The sequence below is a fragment of the Musca vetustissima genome, unplaced genomic scaffold (genome assembly GCF_032173495.1).
Source record: "Musca vetustissima isolate MV318-11 ecotype Yass unplaced genomic scaffold, APGP_CSIRO_Mvet_v1 utg48775, whole genome shotgun sequence".
NCBI lineage: Eukaryota > Metazoa > Arthropoda > Insecta > Diptera > Muscidae > Musca > Musca vetustissima.
In genome coordinates this window covers 64408-86094 of record NW_026887514.1, presented here as the reverse complement: position 1 = coordinate 86094, position 21687 = coordinate 64408, and the positions used below count along the sequence as shown (strand labels likewise).

The 21687-nt window shown below is 33.5% G+C and overlaps 1 protein-coding gene across 1 annotated transcript; it reads left to right on the top strand.

Annotated features, from left to right (window-relative positions):
• Positions 1-597: 597 nt before the first annotated feature.
• LOC133335067 (uncharacterized) lies at positions 598-3421 on the top strand. The gene is given in 1 exon segment (XM_061543369.1): positions 598-3421. A coding segment is annotated over 1 exon segment (2793 nt). The 3' UTR covers positions 3391-3421.
• The last annotated feature ends 18266 nt before the right edge of the window (positions 3422-21687 follow it).

Here is a 21687-nt window from a genome sequence, read left to right as displayed (position 1 = left end):
ATTCTTCACATTTCAATATTATAGAAAAGTTAATTAAAAACTCAAAAAAATATAATAAATGTACACATTAAATATTCATAAATCAGTAAAACAAAAATACCAATAACATTTATTTTATATTTCTCTCTGTTTCACTCAATATAAAAATTTTCATTTTGATTTATGACCTTTATTTCATTGTGGTTTTCCTATGTTTTTTTTCTATTTCTTTGCAGTTTATTAAAAACGGATACTAATGACGTGTGGTGAATATACAATTTATTGGCAACAAATGGTTCAAATCAGCAGCAGCAACAACAACAACGAGCGCAACAAACACGCCAAGAAATTGCAAAGAATTTATTAAAAAACGAATTTGGAGGCGGGAAAAAACTTCAAAACAACAATAAAAATTTCATCTTCGTTTTTTGGAGGATAAACCACAAAACACCTACTCTGAATAGGAAAAGAAAAGTTGGAAAGAAAAAATAAAACACAAAAAATTGCTTACACAAAATGAGAAAAACAACGAAAAGAAAAACGGAAACAAAAGCAAAAACTGAACAGCAAGAACAACAACAACAAATCAACAACAAAATAAACCAAATAGAAAACACAATGGGTGTAAATTTTGAATGTTATCAACGTTTGCAAGAAACCTATCCGCCTGAATTTCAGAAGCAGCAGCAGCAGGAGGAGGCGGGGGAGGAGAATGAGAGAGCATTTGTAACATGCCATGCCACAGATATCAACTCCTACAGCCATCACAGACAAACAAAAGCAGCAGTAGAGTACGAAGAAGCCTTGTGTCATAAGCAAATGACAGCAACAATAGTTGTGGGTGGTCCACTGCCAACACAATCGTGTAAACGTCGACAACATGGCCACAACGACAACAACACCAACAGCACCCATAAAAGCCCAAAAGAATGCAGCAACAACAGCAGCAGCAATAGTTCTCTGTTCTGGCCCCTACATTGTTCTCGACAATGGCTAATATTGGCTTTACTGGTGTTGTCGTCCTGTTTACTTGCGGTTCCCGTTAATGGCCTGGCAAATTGTCCCAATGGCTGTCAATGTGATGATGATACTCTCGTGGTCAAATGCGGTGAAGGCACTCTTGACGTCCTGCCCATTGCCCTGAATCCGTCCATTCAACGGCTGGTAATCAAAAACAATAAAATCAAAACCATCGATTCGAGCATTCAGTTCTATGCCGAGCTAACGTTTCTCGATCTGTCGTACAACGATTTGGTAACCATACCCCCGAGGACATTTGCCTTCCAACGCAAATTGCAAGAATTGCATTTGAATCACAACAAGATTGGCCAAATCAACAACAAAACGTTAATGGGTTTGTCGGCGGTTACCATTTTGAATATTCGTGGCAATCTCTTGGCCGAGCTGGAGGATTACACCTTTGCACCGTTGCTCAAAGTGGAGGAATTGAATTTGGGCCAGAATCGCATTAGTCGCATTGCTGCCCATGCCTTTGACGGGTTGAAGAATTTACGAGTTTTGTATTTGGATGACAACACCTTGACCTCAGTGCCGGCTCCGGAAAATTTCCAGGCTATGCCAATGTTGGCGGAGCTGTATTTGGGCACCAATTCCTTTATGTCCATACCCAACAAGGCCTTTGAAGATTTGAAAGGGCTAACCCGTTTAGATTTAAAGGGAGCGGGTCTGCACAATCTCTCGTTGGAAGCCATGAAAGGTTTGGAGGGCGTACGCTACCTAGATCTCTCCGATAATCGTTTGGAATTTATACCACAAAGTGCTTTGTCACATTTGGAACGTTTGGAGGAATTGGCATTGGGACAAAATGATTTTGAGCTGATACCCAGCAATGCCTTGGCGGGACTGAAAAACCTCAAACGTTTGCAAGTTACAGGAGCCCAAAGGCTGCAAAAGGTGGAGAATGGAGCCTTCTCGAGTAATACCAACTTGGAATATTTGAATTTATCGGCAAATAAGATGCTGGCCGAAATTGAAGAGAATGCCTTTAGTGGTTTGCCTCACTTGAAACATATCATCCTGAAGGAGAATCAAATTATTACCTTAAGTGAGGGACTCTTCCCATGGGCCGACTTGACCACTTTGGACCTCTCCGATAATCCGTTGGTGTGCGATTGCCGTCTACTGTGGCTGCGCACTTTGATAATCAATAAAAATAATACCAGCGAACAGATCCAGGGTGTGATATGTTCAGCCCCTGCCAGTCTGAAGGGAGAGAATTTGAATACCCTTAGCCCTGCCATGTTGGGCTGTAATCACAGCAGTCCCAATCAACAGGCTATGATTAGTATTTTACTTGTCGTGACGGCAGCTGCCATTACCGCCTTGGCTTTGATTATCTACTCCTGTCGGCGGAGAATACGCGAAGTGCTCAAAGGAGGCTGGGGTAATTCCGCCCTGGGTCGCAAAGAGCGGGAATATCAAAAAACGTTCTCCGAGGAGGATTACATGAATCGCCATCCCCAAATACCCTGTGCCATGAGCAGCTCCGCACCCTATGCCACCACCACCAGCGGTTATGGTGGCCAACATGCTCTGCAATATATGGGATCCCGACCCATTCCTGTTACCGAACTATAGCTAGAAGCACCACCCCCACCTCAACAAAGAGGTCGGGGATCGACCACAAATGCAACTGCCAGTAACTGTAACACCCTACAACAGCTGAAAGTTCCCAATGGTACATCTGTGTACAATGGTTGTGGTCCTCTACCCGATAATCAAAACTCCTTTGTCAATCAACTAAATCAAATCCCATATATGACCAATAACACCACCAGACCATATAACTATCAATCGCAACAGGATATGCGTAAGTTGGCCAATACGAAGTCATCCAATCAGACCTCATTGCCTCGGCACAGTCAAAATAATTGGCAACAAGAAAGTTCGCTGACCCAGAATCACATCTACTCCCAGCCGATAACACCAAATGGCGGTGTGTCTTATGTCACACCAAAATACAATACAACCGATCGCCACATACGCTTGACCCAGGATCATTTCAATCACAACAACTCCCTGAAATATCCACAGCAATATAATCACCACGCTGCCATGGATGAGGGTGATTATTTGCACAACAATTCCCATTATTCCTTGCCAGTGGATCACAATAATGATGCTAGTCCTACATCTGAATCGCCAATACCGCCCACACCACCGCCACCGGCCTTGCCACTACGCAACGGTAGCTGCAACACTACCGGACGTAGATCAACCTTTAGTTCTTTGAATGGTAATTCATCGCAGCAGAAGCAGCAACCCCAACATAATCACATAAATAATAACAATAATAGTAGTGTGGCAACTCTACACAAAATTACAACTCTTAACAATAATAACAACAACAACATCAATCATACCGGTAGTTTAAGGCACCAGTATCACTGATATTCATTGAAAAAATGCCATGAACATGCCACGAACATGCAAATCGCCGGGTCGGGTTCAAGGTCGGAAAAATATAATTGGTTAAATAGCATGAAACGGGAAAAGGGTGGGGTAAGTGCAGTTGGCGGTTTTGAAACGATCGAAATGACAGCATTTTTACATTAGGAGGAGGGTAAGAGAGAGATTTTAATATAAGATAAAAGGTAAAGTAGGGAGGGCATAAGAGATTTTCAGTAGAAGAAAATAAGTAAAGCGAAAAAGAAATTTTAGTTAGATATAGAAATTCTTCGTTGTTATTCGGTTTACTTTTCTCGAGCAAAAGCAAAACTTGAATTTCTGAAGACACAGTCACACAACAGTTAGCCTTGGTTATAAGAAACTTATTAATATTTTCTTTAAAAAAAAAACTCTGCAAAAAAGAAATGTGGACATACACATAAGATACTGCAATAGAAATCAAAATTACCCACAAAAAAATGAAGGAAGAACCACTTTTAGAGGAAAGTCCGACCTTTATTGAACATCTGTAGTTAGAGTATCCTGCACCGGTCTTCTATAGATAACTGGACCATTACAAGACTTCCGAAGGCAAAATACGTAGTTTTCTATATAAGGAACCCCATAGGTTTTATAGATAGAACCCCTTTCGGATGAACAACTTCCAGCGGTCTTTTATAGCTAGAATAACTATCAGCGGTCTTCTAAAGGTAGAAGACCTGTGAGAGGTTCTCTATAGGTAGAAGACCTGTCAGAGGTCTCCTATACATAGATGAGCGATAAAAAGTCTTCTCTAACTGAAAGACCTCGCGGAAGTCTTCTATATATAAAATACCGTTCGGAAGTCTTCTTTATATAAAAGATCTTTCGGAGTTCTTTTATATTTAATATGCCTTTCAGCGGTATTCTATATATATACATACGACCATTCACAGGTCTTTTATATATAAGAGACCTTTCAAAGGTATTCTGTATATAATTGAATTTTCGGAGGTCTTCTATATATAAAATACCTTTCGAATGTCTTCTATACATGAAAGACCTCTCGAATGTTTCGAAGTTTTTCTACATAAAAAAGGCCATTCGGACGTCTTCTATATACACAACATCTTTCAGGGGCCTTTCACAGAAAGAAGTCCTATCAGGCCTCTTCTATAGATAAAATGCCATTAAGATGTAGTCTACAGATACCTATCTTAGGTCTTCCATACATAGAATATTTTTCGGAGATCATCTATACATAGGAGACATGCCTGAGACCTTTTATACATAGAAGACCTGTAAAAGTTCTTCTATATACAGAATACCTGCCATAGGTCATAGAATACATCTGATTGGTGTATTTTAGGTACAGAACTTCTATCAAGTGTAAAGAGGTATACCTTAGAGGTCTTCTGTACAAATGTCAGAAATCTTCTGCAGGTTCCAACCAGGTCTTCTTTTTATAAAATATCACCCTTTTAAAATATCTGCCCTTAACCTTGATATTCAGCAGACCACCCTGCATAAGCCCCATCCCAACAAAACCGTAAACATTAAATTATATATTTTCCCCTTCCACAAACAATATTAAAACAGACTTGTATTTCTTCTCCCCTCGGTATTTTTTGCAGAGTTGCATATAACTATCTATTATTTTCATTATTTTGTTGATAATAAATTTTATTTACAACAACAACAAAAAACTAACTGTAAATTATATTACAATACTTTGGTCAAAAGAATATATATAAAATAAAAATACAAATAAATTAAATATATATTTACTATTTAAATTATCAAAACAAAAAATACAAAATAATTAAAAATTTAATTTTTTATTATATTTATCTATATGTATGTATTCAAAATTTAAAAACAATTATGATTTTTGTAAAAAATTTAAAACCTTTAAAAATTAATAATGAAACAAATTGTGTATATACTCGTAAATCTTTAAATTTAAATAACAAACAAAAACAAAAAAAATAATTCTTTAAATGGTATGGAAATAATATTTAATAGCTATATAAACAAATCAAATTTATTGTATTTTACAAAAACAAAAGACAACAGCAACATATAAAACATGTATACAGAAGAAAAAATATATAGAAAATAAAAACACAAAAACATAAAAAATAAAAACAAACAACAACAAATTCCAAGTGATTTTAGTTTAAGTTAAATGTTTATGACATCGTGTAAATAATATTAAAGATTAAATTATAATATTATCTGATAACAAAACGAAATAAATAAAATACACATTTAAAAATAAAATTATAACAACAACAAAAAACTGACAAACAGCAAGTGTATAAACTACATTAAACATTTATGGATATCTAATTACAAAAATGAGATAAACACAAAAAATGGGATTTGAATGTGAAAAACATCAACAAACACACACCAACACATACACAATATCCGCAATGGGTAGGTAAAAAGGTCACCGGACAGCAAACAAATCAGTACCTTGGATGGGTAAATTTAGGAAATATCTTTAAAAATGGACAAGAGAGGACACCTGGCAGAGGGACATTAAAAGTTCGTCGTGGCATGTGTCCTCTCTTTTGCTGCGGCTCCATGTTTTGAGGTTTGTATCACTCCTGTAAATGGACGTTGAATGCTGGATGATGAAATTGGGTCAAATCAGTCCACAGATTCATATAGTGAGCAGATTTAGGAATTTTTAAGACTTTTAAAAATTATAACAAATACTTTCTTATTTTAAAAATAATTGTGAAAATTTTACAGTTCTATTTTGAATTCTATTCATCGATTGGTTAACGAATAATTGTTGCATAATTTCAGGCTCATTTAAAAATTGGAAAATCGATTCGGAATATTCGAAGTTTAAAGGGGGTGCCGTCCATTCATGATTTCCAAACATTTAGTATTGGTTTTCTAGTTAATTCAAACATACATTAAACTAAATTTCATACGTCCGCCATCTTGTTAATTTGTGTGTGACATTAAAAATCCTTTGATCCATAATTAAGTTAGGGAGATTTTCTACGCAATGAGAATCCGAAATCCAAACTAAAAAGCAGTAAGGAAAGTAGTAAAGTCGGACTGGGCCGACTATATGATATGGTGCCCCATTTACCTTAAATCAGACTAAAGTATATATGGGAGCTATATATAAATCTAGACCGTTTTTTACGAAACGTAGCACACTTCATTCTGGACCCAATTCAGTACCCTATGCCAAATTTCGTGCAAATCCAAGGATATATGGGGACTTTGGAGACCGATTTACCTTAAATCGGACGAAAATATATATGGGAGCTATATCTAAATCTGAACCGATGTTCTCGAAACTTAGCACAAATCATTCTGGACCTAATTTAGTACTCTGTGCCAAATTTCGTGCAAATCGAAAGATATAAAGGGACTTTGGTGCCCCATTTACCTTAAATCGGACGAAAATATATATGGGAGCTATATCTAAATCTGAACCGATTTTTCCCAATTTCAATAGGGTTCGTCCTTGGGCCAAATAAGTGACGTACGCCAAATTTCATCCAATTCAGATAATAAATGCGACCTGTACTTTGTTTACAATTTAACATGGACAGACAGACGGACGGACATGCATAAATCGACTTAAAAAGCGACTAAAAAGCGATGCATATTCTCAAAAGGGACCATGTGTCTATCTCGTTTCCTTTTGCCTGTTACAAACATATGCACAAAGACATAATACCCTGTACCACAGTGTGGTGAAGGGTATAAAAAACACATCCACTTCACTTTGTTTATTAAGTTCGGACCGGCCGAACATTTTATGCCCATGAGGACGACAATCAAAATATCTAAATTTAATGTGGACTTAAGTTATGAAAGGACCCTCTCAAAATATGTAACAGTGATGCTATTGTTATATGTGGCTATAATTAGACGGAAATCAATGCTGATATTTTTTGGTAGTGAGATTTGACAACCACTGAATATACAAAATACCAAATTACAGCCAAATTCGACTGAAAAACGTGTCCAAAATTCTCAAAATACCGACCTGAAGGCTTATTCTGTAACTTTTAACAACATTCGATGTTGTTTAAATTTCTGTTGTTATTGTAAAAACAACAAGACAAACAAATGAAATTGTTGTAAAATAAACAATATCGAATGTTGTTAAAAAGTTACAGAATAGGCCTACTGGAAATATAATGCCAGAACATCGAATAATTCCGTTTTATTGCGAGACAGTGAACCGATATTATTATCTTCAAATAGGGCAGAGTATAATAGCAGTGAATTTCATTATTGTTGCATACTTTAGGCTGCTTTGTAATGGAATCACATCAATTCGAAAATCGGTGCCGAATATTCGATGTTTAATGTTTCGATAATTTATGTTGATGTTTTTACATGGTGGGAGAATGTACCTTCATTCCGAGTTCTTGCTGGGCGAAACACATTTTGGCAGAAACAATTTGATTCGAAATTGTTGTCAAATAGACTGAGAGTAAAGATTTTAAATATGGAATATGCCTGGTGAAGAATATAAAAACCATTATTGCCTATTTAATGTATCTCATGTAAATATATTTTTTAGAGGTAGAGCATCTGGATATATATCAAGACTCTATCTATCTTCACATTTCTTCATCGTTCATATAAGGATAGTTACATATTGACCCACGTATATGCCTCCAATATAAAGGTTTCCGTATTTTGAAGTCAGTACTATGACCCTCAGTGCATTTGGTTGGTAAAAATTGTTTGCAGAACATTTATTTTGGCATAAACCTTATATGAGTCGTTTACTTTGAAGCAATATGACTATAAATAGGCCTTTAAGGTTTTCACGGGATAAAAATCCACTTCACAGATTATTTATAGGTTAATGTTTTGACCTAGTTCCATCCCTATTTTAGCTATTCTAATTGGGAGGAATATAGAAGTGCAAAGAAGTTACAACAGTTTGAAAAAGATAGGGCCCTAAAGTATTTTTCACGTGGTCGTCTGTGTAAAATACCACAGTTAAATACCTTACAAATCGGACTTTATCCGCATTTCGATGTTACTGTGGTGATGACAAATATTAATTCATACTAAAATATAGATACCCTGTAAAAGAAATTCCTCCCTCAGGAAATAATCTTCAAATTTACTATAATTTTTTGGGTTCTCATTGAATAACACATATTCGTACCAAAAATTATTAATATTGTCCCAAGTTTCAGGGGATGTGAGCATTTTGGACATGTTTTGGTATTTTGGGTTCTTATAACAATACCAATACATCTCAACACTAAAAATTATTAATATTGAGATATTATGACACGTGTTTCAATCGAATTGGCTGTAATCCTCCATTATTTTAGATATTTTCATTGTCATCCTCATGGTGGAGGAGGCCGGGCCGAACATAATATCGTTTTTACTTGTTATACCCTACACAACTATACAGAAAAAATTTTAATGAATATTTTTATAATTTCATTCACAGTTTATTTTTTTCAATATTGAAGATTTACATAAAAGTAAAAATTCTTATAATCATGCCAAGGCGACTGTTTTTTCCCAAAAAGCGTAATGTATTCATTAATATCAAAATTATTTTCCTACTTTGTTCAACTTTACAACTATTTACGCTCATATTTTCGTTTATCTCTCTCTCTCTTTGTGGTTTGGGGCGTTTTGTTAGATAAATCAAAATAAACGATACGAGACTTAACAATGTAGAGTTTCTGTGCCATAGAAATCCGACCAAACACACTCCAAAGCTGGTTTTTCACTCTCTAGGACAAGAAATCAGTTTTTCAGATTTTATGAATTGAATTCATAAAATGCAGAAATCCGGACATTGGCAACTTTTTCTGAACACTATTGGGTATTATAAGCAAGAGTTTGAAACGCCGCGAAATGTTGGCCTTCAGTATACCGACATTTTTCCGGTTAATATTTAGGGACTGAAATGAATCAAATTATTTGTATGTTTCTCTTTGGAGATGAGGTACATGATCGAAGTTGCAATGAAAAGGAATTACTACATTTAGACCATTATGCGACGCGTTTCGTCATTGATTAAGCGGGTAATGTGACATACAAATGTTGTTATTTGATATGTTGAATATTGTTACGAATTTGCATCAACGAATTAAATTCAACCATTTCAAGGCTCGGACATTTGAGATAACACCAGAACATCCCTTTTCAGAGCAGAGCAACCTACAATATTTTTCTTCCATAGTATACAAATGCATATTGTGCAAACTTAGAAAGATCAGGAGGTAGTTTTGTACGCTAAGGCGGCGGAATGCAATCGAGAGATGTCAGGGTTTAAATCTCAGCCGGACTCATATTTTTTTGTTCACTCTACAATGGAAACCAGTAAGGAAAGTTCAAAAGTCGGACGGGGCCGACTATATGATATCCTTCACCACTATGGGTACATCCAAGCATGTTTATATCTACAATATCCTGCTGATAAAGAAATTTCGCAATAATTAGTCGGGACCTAATTCGGTACTCTGTGCAAAATTTTGCTTCAATCGAAACAATATTGGGAGTTTGGTGCACAATTTACTTTAAATCGGACGAAACTATATATGAGAGCTATATCTAAGTCTGACCCGATTTCAACAAAATTTCACATACATCAGTCGGGACTTAATTCAGTACTCTGTGCAAAATTTTGCTTTAGTCGGACCACTATTGAGAGTTCGGTGCACTATTTACATAAAATCGGACGAAACTATAAATCGGAGCTATGTCTAAATCTAAACCGATTTCAACAAAACTTGGCATATAACTATCTAGACCTAATTCAATACTCTATGCAAAATTTTGTCTCAATCGGATCACTATTGGGAGTTTGGTGGATCAATAAGTTAAAATCGGACGAAGATATATGTGGGAGCTATATCTAAATCTGAACCGATTTTCTCCAATTTCAATAGGGTTCGTCCTTGGGCCTATTAAGTGACCTGTGCCGAATTTCATCCAAATCAGATCATAAATGTGACATGTACTTTGTTAACACAAATATATGAACAGACGGACGGATATGCATAAATCGACTCAGAAAGTGATTCTATGCATAACCTCAAAAGGAACCATGGGTCTATCTCGATTTGTTTGCCTGTTACAAACATATGCACAAAGACACAATACCCTGTACCACAGTGTGGTGAAGGGTATAAAAAGGGGGTTATATGGTGACTACCCCTAAAAGGGGGCGAATATTAATAATTTTTGGGAGGGAGGTTTGTTACCATATACGACTACAAAAAACGAAATTACAAAGAATTTGGTTGAAAAACGCGCTCAAGAAAAATACGATCAGAACACCCAAAATACCAAAAATTTGGGGGTACCGTTATATGGGGACTGCCAGAAAAACTGGACCTATATTTATATTTTTTAGTGGAGTAATTTGGTACCCAATAAGAACCCAATGTACAAAATTACAGAGAATTCAGTTATAAAACGAGCTCAAGAACCCAAAAAATACCGAAAATTGGGGGTACCCTTATAAGGGGACTATCCGAAAAAATGGACCTATATTTATAATTTTTAATAGGGAGATTTGCTACCCAATAAGAACTCAAAGTACCAAATTTCAGCGAATTCAGTCAAAAAGCGCGCTAAATACCCTCAAAATACCGAAAATTGGGAGGCACCCTTATCTGTTACAAACATATGCACAAAGACATAATACCCTGTACCACAGTGTGGTGAAGGGTACAAAAATGTACAAAATTTGCATTCTATGACTGCATATATATATATATATATATATATATTTCTTAAGCAGATATCATCAGTCAAGGGCCTGTTAAAGTTAAGTGGTAACTGCGTAGAGTATCATATGGTAGGCCCCACCCGACTATACTGCATCGCTCACTGGTTTTATAATATTTCACATTTCATTGTATTGATTTATTCTTAAACCGTTTTAATTAGGATTTTTTTTAACCGCCTATGGTATGATAAGCGTACATTACTTTGGCCAATTTGACCCTGTTTTTACATATATTTTATTAATGCTTTTTAATTATTTTCTTATTTTTACCAGTTTTATATTACTAAATTCAATTGCAAATATTGTTTATCGCATGTGTTTTTTCTATCGATGAAATAAAATATTTAGTTTTTATTATTGTTATTATTATACTTTGCCCTACATTTAGTAAGAGGATTTACGCTCATATTGCAATATTGAATACAGTCATTATCGCATGTGTGCATATATATTTTTTTATTTATTTTTTTAGCATAAAAAGTCATTAATATAAAACTCCATAAAACGAATGATCTGGTTTTGCGAGTATTAAAGTTTTTTTCATGTTAGTTTTTCTTATCGATACGATATTATTTATGGTAAATAGAAACTGGAGTAGATAATATAAAAAGAAACACATAAAAAACCAATGAAAAATTTGCCAACAATTGCAAAGCTTAATTGGTAACAGAACCATTTGCCATTAAATTCTATCAACATAAATATGGTCGAAGTAAGTCATGTGTAGATGGGATGAAATGTATTGGGCATTTCAATACACTAGAATCCAAAATTACGTCGCCATGCCTTTATAAATTAAATGGGCATGTTTTATAGAAAAATGGGATTCGATTTGTTTTCTAGTGTATAAAAATTTGATATTTTTAATAAAATTTCGATTGGGCTTTAATGTTCGAAAAAATAAAATTTTAAGCAGTATTCTTTGGATATTTGTCAGCCTAAAAGTAGGCTTTAATTTCTCTAATAAAGACCTAATTATTTCCGTGACATTTTACGGATGATAATTGGATCACGGCACTTTACATTGGTCTCAATACACCAAATTTTCTTCTCCATAAAGTAATACCAGGCCCTGGACTTTTCAGCTCATTTATTTATTCGGACAACCAGTAAATATTGAAGTAAATGAATAATGACACAAAAACAACTACTACTGTAAACTACAATATATAAAAAAATTAAAAAAAAAACAACAACAATAGTTAGTTTATAAACCAGAAACAGAAAAATAAAAATCTGAAAAAATTAACATTCTCAATAGAATTGAAATTTAAATGGAAACCATTTTTTATATATAACAAAATAAAAAAAACATTAAAAAACTGAGTAATATAGAATAGCTATAAAAAATTATGTGTGGCAAAAAAGACAAACCAAGAACCACATTAAAAAACAGACAACATAAAAAACAAGGACAACAACAAACAAACAAACCAAATGCAATATAAAAATTATATATTGAAATCAATATTAAAAAAAAATAATAATAATATATGCAATATCCTGTAGAATAACAAATAAAACAAGAACAACAACAACAAACTATAGCAATACAAGTCATTGAGTATGTCCTTTACATATACACTTGTATATTTATCATACAAACCAAAACAATATACAATCACACTTATATGTACACACACACTGACGCAAACGAAAAACTATATCTATATATATAGTTATAAATATACAATAGTTTATTAATTTAGCAATTTGTTTTTCGTTTTATACAATAAAATACTTATATTAAATAATTCCACAAATTGCATTAAATTGGAACACTGCCATGTATGTGTGTGTGTGTGGAATTTAAATGGCATTTGATAAATTTGAAAAGAGTGTGAACAAGTAAAAAATGGCGTTAAGTTGGACGGATTGGACATTTTGCAAATAAAATATCTATAGAAAACTTCAAACGTGTAATAGTATTTTAAATTTATAATCAGCTTGTTAAGGCTCTATAGAACATATCGATTTATTGAATGTTATGTTCTGCAGAGCCTAAGCATTCTGATTACAAAATTTTACGTGTACTCTCTTGACATCTTCTCTGCGTCATCATATTACCCACTAAATATTGACCTTCATTATGATGACAGACATTCGAATCCATCGCCCGCCCCATGGAAAATGTGTAATGTATACGCGATAGTATGTAAATTTTGCAATTTTTCACACAAAAGTCTGGGTTTATTGGCCCGGTGAATATTGACCGATGACCAGAACAATCATGCTTATTTTATGGTCAGACTTCTTTCTCTGTGTAAAATTTCATAATGTTCGTGTCATATGGCCTCTAGTGCGATCAGAAAACTGTCAATTTCATCCCCGTAAAAACTCCATTTGTACTATTAAACATTACTCGATCATCACGGAAAACTATAAAGAGAAATTCATACTACATGTAGTAACAATCGTTGCGGCACTAAATCAAATGAGAACCAATAAACAAAGTTCACAATTCGGATAAGACCGACTATATTATACATATACAACAGATGCTCTTATTTGCCTTTTTGTAAGGTCCAGTTAGATGTATACCGATATCAACCAAGTACAAAATACATCCTTCAATTATAATTTTGGTTTTATAAGTACATAACCTGTCGATAGAATAAACGTAAAATCTTTAGGGGACCGCTGATTTGAAATCGGACAAACTTAAATGTGTGCCCTCTATATAGATATTTGAAGCTATTTAAATCAAATCATAAATATGTCATTCAAGAATATCCCTATAAAATTTCAAGTGAAAATCTCAACAACTCTCGAAGATATAGCCGATTAATTAATCCAATAATCCAATCAGTTTCAAATTTTGACACTTTTGTCCGTGAGTGTATAACTGTCGTATGAACTGGGACAAATCCAATCGGTGAATATCTTCTTTATTGTCTAATTTAGTTTGTGGTCAAAAATAGGCGATTTCCCAATTTTTTTCCTAGATCCCCCTTTTTTAATTTTTGAGCGAAGTCAATAAATACAGATTGTTTCTGAAAAATATATGTCCTATATCAAGGTAAGCAAATGCAATATTGAAAATTATAAAAAAAATAATTCTGGGGGTATAATACGTCAAATTTGAATACGAAGCGATTTCAAGATTACTTAGACTCATATGAGATTTAAAAAATTCAACCGTTTGTGGTCTTAATAGGATTCGACCGATGTAAAAATAGTGCCATGCCATGTAAGTTTGATCCAATCTTCGTCGAGGAGGTACCAGATGTAGTGAACGGATATACTCCATCTTCGAGCTTTATCTAGGTTTGTTAAAAATAATAATCTGTGTCAAATTTTAATAAAATATAATACTTAGTTCCATTGCAATTTTATATTTGATTTTCTTCAATATGTTGACTTTTTTGTGGGAAATGTACCGGAAGAAGTGGACATATAATATCAACTTTAAAATTAGCAAGCGAACTAGCCAACGACATGGATATTTCTAATTCTACTATTTGTAACAGAAATGCCGAATGTAAAAATATCAGGTTTCTTAAATCCGGAAAGAACGGTGGTCGGTATTTTTCTTTATAATTATTGACAGGTTATATTGATTTCATCTGGCCTGACTTCTTATTTAAAACAATCACATATACATTCGACATCTGTATTTAATATTTTCTTTAGAGATGTTTTGATCGAAATTAGGGTTGGTAGTAGGTACAGCTACCATATTAGACAACACACATTTTTGGAGTCGAAGTAGCGAAAATTCTAGGTTTAGAAGTTGGTAATCAATAAAAACTTATAATCGACAATTCTTATTATATAGGTAATGTACAGAAGTGATGACATTGTTTTAGAGCAGGTATTTTTCTAACTGATATTCCAATTTGCTGTCGACTGATAATCTAAATTGCTTCCAAGTAGCCTATACATCCAATAACGTGATTTGCGGATATTGTCCCCTTTATCTATTAAATTTGTAAACTACAAAAATTAAATAAAAGTCAATTTATTATTTTTCTAGATCGAACTCAAAAAAGTTTTCGACAGAGTTCTTTTATATTTTATTTTGGCCTGAGAACGATATAACGTACTAATGCGGAATGTTCCAGTCCAAAGTAAGAAAACGACCTTATTGATTTATAAAATTTAACTCCATTTTCACTTGTTTAACTTTTGTGATGGAATTGGTATAATATTAATTGAATGTATTTTATTTATACTTTTATTCAATTTATTATAATAACATTTATTATTTAAATGAAAATTACATTATGGTGTGTCACAATGCATAGAACAGACACAAGGGAACTGTACAATTCGAGCGGAAGACATATACACATAACACACAATCTCACAAACAAAATACAAAAACTATATTAATGAAAAAAAGAAAAAACAAAAAAAAATATTTATAAAAACCAAACCATACAAGAATTTCTTTATAGAAAATTTTAAGGAACAAATTAAAGAAAAACCAATACAAGGGATAAAATATACTAAAAATAATTAAATTAAATAAAATATATATATACATACCTATCAATATAGATATTTAAATATAAATTCATTAAAAAACAAAAAAAAAACTAAATAGTTAAAAAAATAAAACAAAAATCAAGCAATTAAAATATTTAAAATGAAATTAAAAGATTATGAAATATAAGACAACAACAAAAAACTATACAAGGAATAAATTTGAAAATATTTTAATTATATTAAAGATATTGATTACATTTGTAATTATGTTTGATATAATTTGTTTTAATTCTAGTTTTTCAAAGAATATATGAAATCAAGTGAACGCAATTTTTGTTTCTTGAAGGGATTGAATCCTCTTTTCCTTCACTTGAAGGAAAAAAAAATATATCATAACAAAAAAAAAAAAAAAAGAAAACAAATTGCAATTAAAACAAGGATTATTACTATTTATTAAATAGATAAGTCATAGTAAGTAATTTACCCTGAGGATATGAACAATGAAAAACAACAACAACAAAACCAAAACCATACATTCTCAAACACAAATACCAGAAACCAGTAATAAAATAAATTTAAAGTTAACCATAAATAATAAGTAAATAATAGATGATCCCCATTGATAAACTAAATCAATAAAACCATAAAATAATATTTAAATTGACTCTAAGGCATAATTTCTTAGTCGTTAAGAAATAAGGCTAAACAAACACAAATCAATAGAGAACAACAAACAACAACAAAGTTTGAAAAACAATGGAAATAAACTACAAAAAAGTATTTAATAACAATTTAAGAATTAAATAAAAACGTACTTCATTGAACAAAAAAAAAAATTATAATGAATGGATTTTATTTCCATCTATTGTATGAAAGTTATTAAAATATTTTTCAAAGCATACTTTTAGGTAAGTATTTAATTGGGACAGCATTGCCGTTCTCGATATTTGTTTATACCCTTCACCACACTGTGGTACATGGTATTATGTCTTTGGGCTTATGTTTGTAACAGGCAAAAAGAAACGAGATATAAACAGGGTTCCTTTTGAAAATATACATAGAATCACTTTCTGAGTCGATTTATGCATGTCCGTCCATCCGTACGTCCGTCTGTAGATGTTAAATTGTAAATAAAGTACAGGTCGCATTAATGATCCAATTTGGATGAAATTTGACGCAAGTCGCTTATTTGGTCCAAGAACGAACCCTATTGAAATTAGTGAAAATCAGTATAGATTTAGATAAAGCTCCCATCTATATTTTCGTCCGATATAGGCACCAAAATCCCTATATATATTTCGATTTGCACGAAATTTGGCACAGCGTACTGATTCAGGTCCAGAATGATGTGTGCTAAGTTTCTGGAAAATTGGTTCAGATTTAGATATAGCTCGCATATATAGTTTCGTCCGATTTTATGCAATTGGTGCATAAAATCGGACTATATAACTTTCTATTTATACGAAATTTGGCATAGAATACTGAATTAGGTCGAGAATGATGTGTGCTAAGTTTCGTGAAAATCGGTTCAGATTTATAGGTCCCATATATATTTCCGTGCAATTTAATGCAAATTGTGCACTAAAGACCCATAGCTAAGCCGATTGATACAACAAATTAGTATTCCTTCGAAAAGGCGACGTCAGTTAGGATATATATGTAGAATAGAATATATTGTAGAGTAAACCAAAGTCATGTGGTCGGCCCAGTCTGACTTTACTACTTTCTTTATATGACCTTGCCAACGTAGTCGGTGCAGATCGATACGTTTGACAACACATTGTTCGTTCGACGGCGATATTCACCGTCAACGCAGATCTGCCCATATATCTTTCAGAGATTTTTTTTCACTTAAACACCCCAAGAGTTGCATCACCTGCTTGCGCAAATACCCATGCTTCAGATCCATATAACAGCACGTGTAGTATCAGTGTCATGATGGGTATGAGTTTAGTCTGGCGGGAGGTTGCTAAACTGCTTACTTACAGCCTGTTTTTGTAAATGTAAAATGTCCATTCGTTCGTCGAAAAAACGAACGATTACTCATTTTGGTTTTCGCAAACAAATTACCGGTTGTAGTGAGTGAGAAATAGGAAAGAGCTTTTGTTATTCGTATTTTTTTGGTTTTTGTTATACAAAACGGTGCGTTATTTACGAACAAAAATGTCAAAAACAAACGAAGAGAAAATACCATTCGTTTAAAAAATAATAATAAAGAAAACTATTTGTTCATTACAATTTGTATGTTGTTAGTGAAAAGAACGTAACAAATATGGAAATTTCTGATGAAATATATAAGAAGAAATGGTTTGTAAAAAATTATATATCCCTATGAAATGTAAAAAATTATATTGAATTGTTTGAACCCCTAGCAACAAAAGGACAACGATTGCCCAATTCCAAAAATTGGCAACTGGCCGTCCTGTTTTCGGATCCAATAAATTTGAAGTGGATAACAAGTGGAATAATGTAGATGTATCATTAAATGCCATAGGTATTCTCCTTTGGGGAATATTTTGCTTTTCTTTATAATTAAAATTAATTGCAATCGTACCAAACATTTTGAATTTTCTATTTTGACACTTTTTATGTAAAAAAAACTGTTTGTAAACAATAAACAGAGTTACCCTCATTTTGCAATAATTCTATTGGAAAATTTGCAACAAGATACCAAAAGAAACACTTTGGCACTAATGGTTAAAAACGAATGAAAAAGCTCAATCGTTTCTAGACGAAAGCTTTTACAATTATTACAAAAACCAAATTTTCGACGTATACGTCTTAATACGAACGATACGTGTGACTGGCGGAACAAATTACAAAAACAGGCTGTTAGACCATATTACAATCTGTTGTCCAACACGATTCTTCTCCAGACTTCGAAGTTTATGTTATTAGTTTTATTTATGCTGTGGTTCTCAAGTTCCACTGTTGGTCCGGGTCTACTGGACGTCTTACGCTTTCCTGTCATTTACTGCCAGACCCACTTTGGCAGACCCCTTCTCAATTTGTTCAAAGGTGGCTGTTACTGTTCGCAATGTTTGGCCCATTATATCGAGTAGGGGTGTAACATGTATTGTTTGGTGTACAGAGTGCTATTTTTGTTCACACGGCAGATTGTTACCTGGTCTGAATCCTCTTAACGTATTAACAGCTCCGATAGGTCCTTTCCTGCTTTTAATGCTGACCTTGTGACAGTTAAAGTTATCCTGCATAGCCGTATTAATTTCGCAGGAATGCCGACATGGCTTTAAACACCTCTGAACGGATAGGACTGTCGAATGCGGCTTTATAGCCGTCGAATATGTGGAATGTGTGTGTATGTGTTTTTCATGGGTCTTTTCCAGGATTTGGCGCAGAGTGAAAAATCTGGTCAATAATGAAAGAAGTAGACTTATTCCTCTATAGTTGGCACATATAATCTTGTCTCCTTTTTGTGCACAGGGTGCTAAGGTTCAAATCATTGGACATTCATTAAACTATCCAAATTGTACTAACCAGCTGGAGCATGCTCCTGACCAACTTCTGACGACAAGTCTTGAATAGTTCGGTTACCAGCCGAATTGGCACCTGCTGCTTTATTCATTCTTCAGCCTATTGATTGCTATTCTGACCTCATCTGGGTTAGGTCGTATACACTTTATACCGTCATCTCTTATTGATTCTGGGGTATCTGTAATTTAGATACCTCAAGAATCCGAATTGTCTATAGGTTTGAAGCGATTCTCACTAATTTGTCAGTAATGAGCAGTGCTACAATTCATCAAAATTGAATAATCCTGAATATCTGGGTACGCCTTGACAACGATAATCTTCAGAATTTTCGGTATACATTCTCTCTATAAAACACATCATTCTGAGGACTGAAATGTTGTACGAAGTTTTAATATTTCTTCTCAATTACTTATTAAAATAAACACAAATTAAAAATTTTAATACAAATTTATTGTTACATATAAAATATGTCGAACTTCCTTTTATAAATTTACTTCACCATTTATCTAAATATTCCCAATCGCCCTTAAAGTAAGACATAAACCTACCACTTCCTTTGATAATTTTTGGACCATCCAGTATCGTGGCCATATGCCTACAACCTATTAACTTTCCATGTCATCGCCTCCACCCACACAATACCATTACCATTGTCAATGACAGAATTGGAATATATTTCGAATATATGTATGTATGTTTATACATATGTTTGTTCATATGGTTGTGCGAATACAATGATAAAATATGGTGCGATGCGGTGGTGCATAAAAGACAAAAAACGACAAACAGGCGACTGCTCATAAATTATTCACTGACAGAATCAGTGAACCGATCTGTAATTTATTGTTAATTAATTGATTCTGACTTCATTGTTTCGGAAAGAGAGAAAGAGAGTTTGAGACGCCAGTGTCTATGGGCCATAAATGGTATGCGAAATGCGGTAGCCTATATATCTCCCAAAACCAACAAAAGCAAAAAAAACCATAGCAAATAAAACTACAACAATAATACACAATGAATGCAATATAAATATAATAGGAACAACAACAAAAATAACACAAACATCAGACATTAACATAGAAAATGTTTGAAATGTCACAGAATTAGATAACTGAAATGAAATGGAATAAAATAAATAAACTGAGATTAATGGCAATTTTATGGAAATTTCAGGCCATTGAAGTTGATTAGGAAGTCATGAGGGAGCAAATAAAATCAAATAGACCGCCAAACATTAAAAGAGCTCTTCCGATGACACGAAGAGATTAGAGATAATGACATGACCTCAAAGAAGTAACTGCTGTTCTCAATGGGATTGTTAATTGCAAAATGTCAATTAATTGCATGGTTAGATAGAATTTGCAATGAAATTAAGTAATTCAGAAGCATGGAAGGAAAGTAATTGATTGTGAAATATCAAGGACACTAGTTTATATGTGTTATGGCACGTGGTAAAAATTTGATGTTTATAGGAAATTTAAGGTAGTAATAATTTTTCATAAATTATAAAAATAAGCTTCTATATTGCGAGTTGTACTAAAATACGAGAACAACAAGTAAGGAAAGTAGTAAAGTCGAACGGGGCCGACTATATGACACCGTTCACCACTTGTGGCTTAACTTGTAAAGGATATTGCCCTTTTTAACGATTTTTCAGGACAGATAACAATCAAAACTAAAACCTAAAGGACAATCAAAATAAAAATGTTTTAAATCAGTAAAATGCAATTATTTATACCTTTCACTGGTACGGGGTATTATGTCTTTGCGCATATTTTTGTAACATGCAAAAGCAAACGAGATAGACACATGGTTCCTTTTGAGAATATGCATAGAATCACTTTTTAAGTCGATTTATGCATGTCCGGCCTTTGGCCTAAGAACGAACGCTATTTAAATTGGGAAAAATCGGTTCAGATTTAGATATAGCTCCCATATATATTTTCGTCCGATTTTATATAAATGGTGTCCCAAAGTCATAGCGTACTAAATTAAGTCTGGAAAGATGTGTGTTGAATTTTGTGAAAATCGGTTAAAATTTAGAAATAGCTCCCATATATATATTCGTCCTATTTAAGGTATATGGTGCAGCAAAGTACCTATATATCTTTCGATTTGCACGAAGTATTAAGTCTAGAGTGACATGTGTTAAGTTTCGGAAAAATCAGTTCAAATTTCGATATAGCTCCCACATATAAATATATATTCGTCCGATTTTACATAAGTGATGCACCAAACTCCACATATATATTTTGTGTCGATCGGCCTAACATTGGGTCTTGGTGCTCCATTTACTTAAAATTGGACAAAATATTTATGGGAGTTATATCTAAATCTGAACCTATTCCTACAAAACGTGGCACACGATAAGATATACTAATTTCAGTACGTTGTATTTTGATTTGTTTAAATCGATGTATTTTGCATTATTATACATAACCGTATCATAATCTCAATCTCTAGAAAAATGGACTTGTGTCATTTTCAAGTTAAGCCAGCGATATGTTACTCGTCTACGCCGACGTCATCAACATCATGGATCGAACATTCCGAGCGGCAACTTTGAACGAATTGAGAATTATTCTGGCAATGTGGGACTGACAGTAAAGGGCGAGAAAACCAGTAGACTC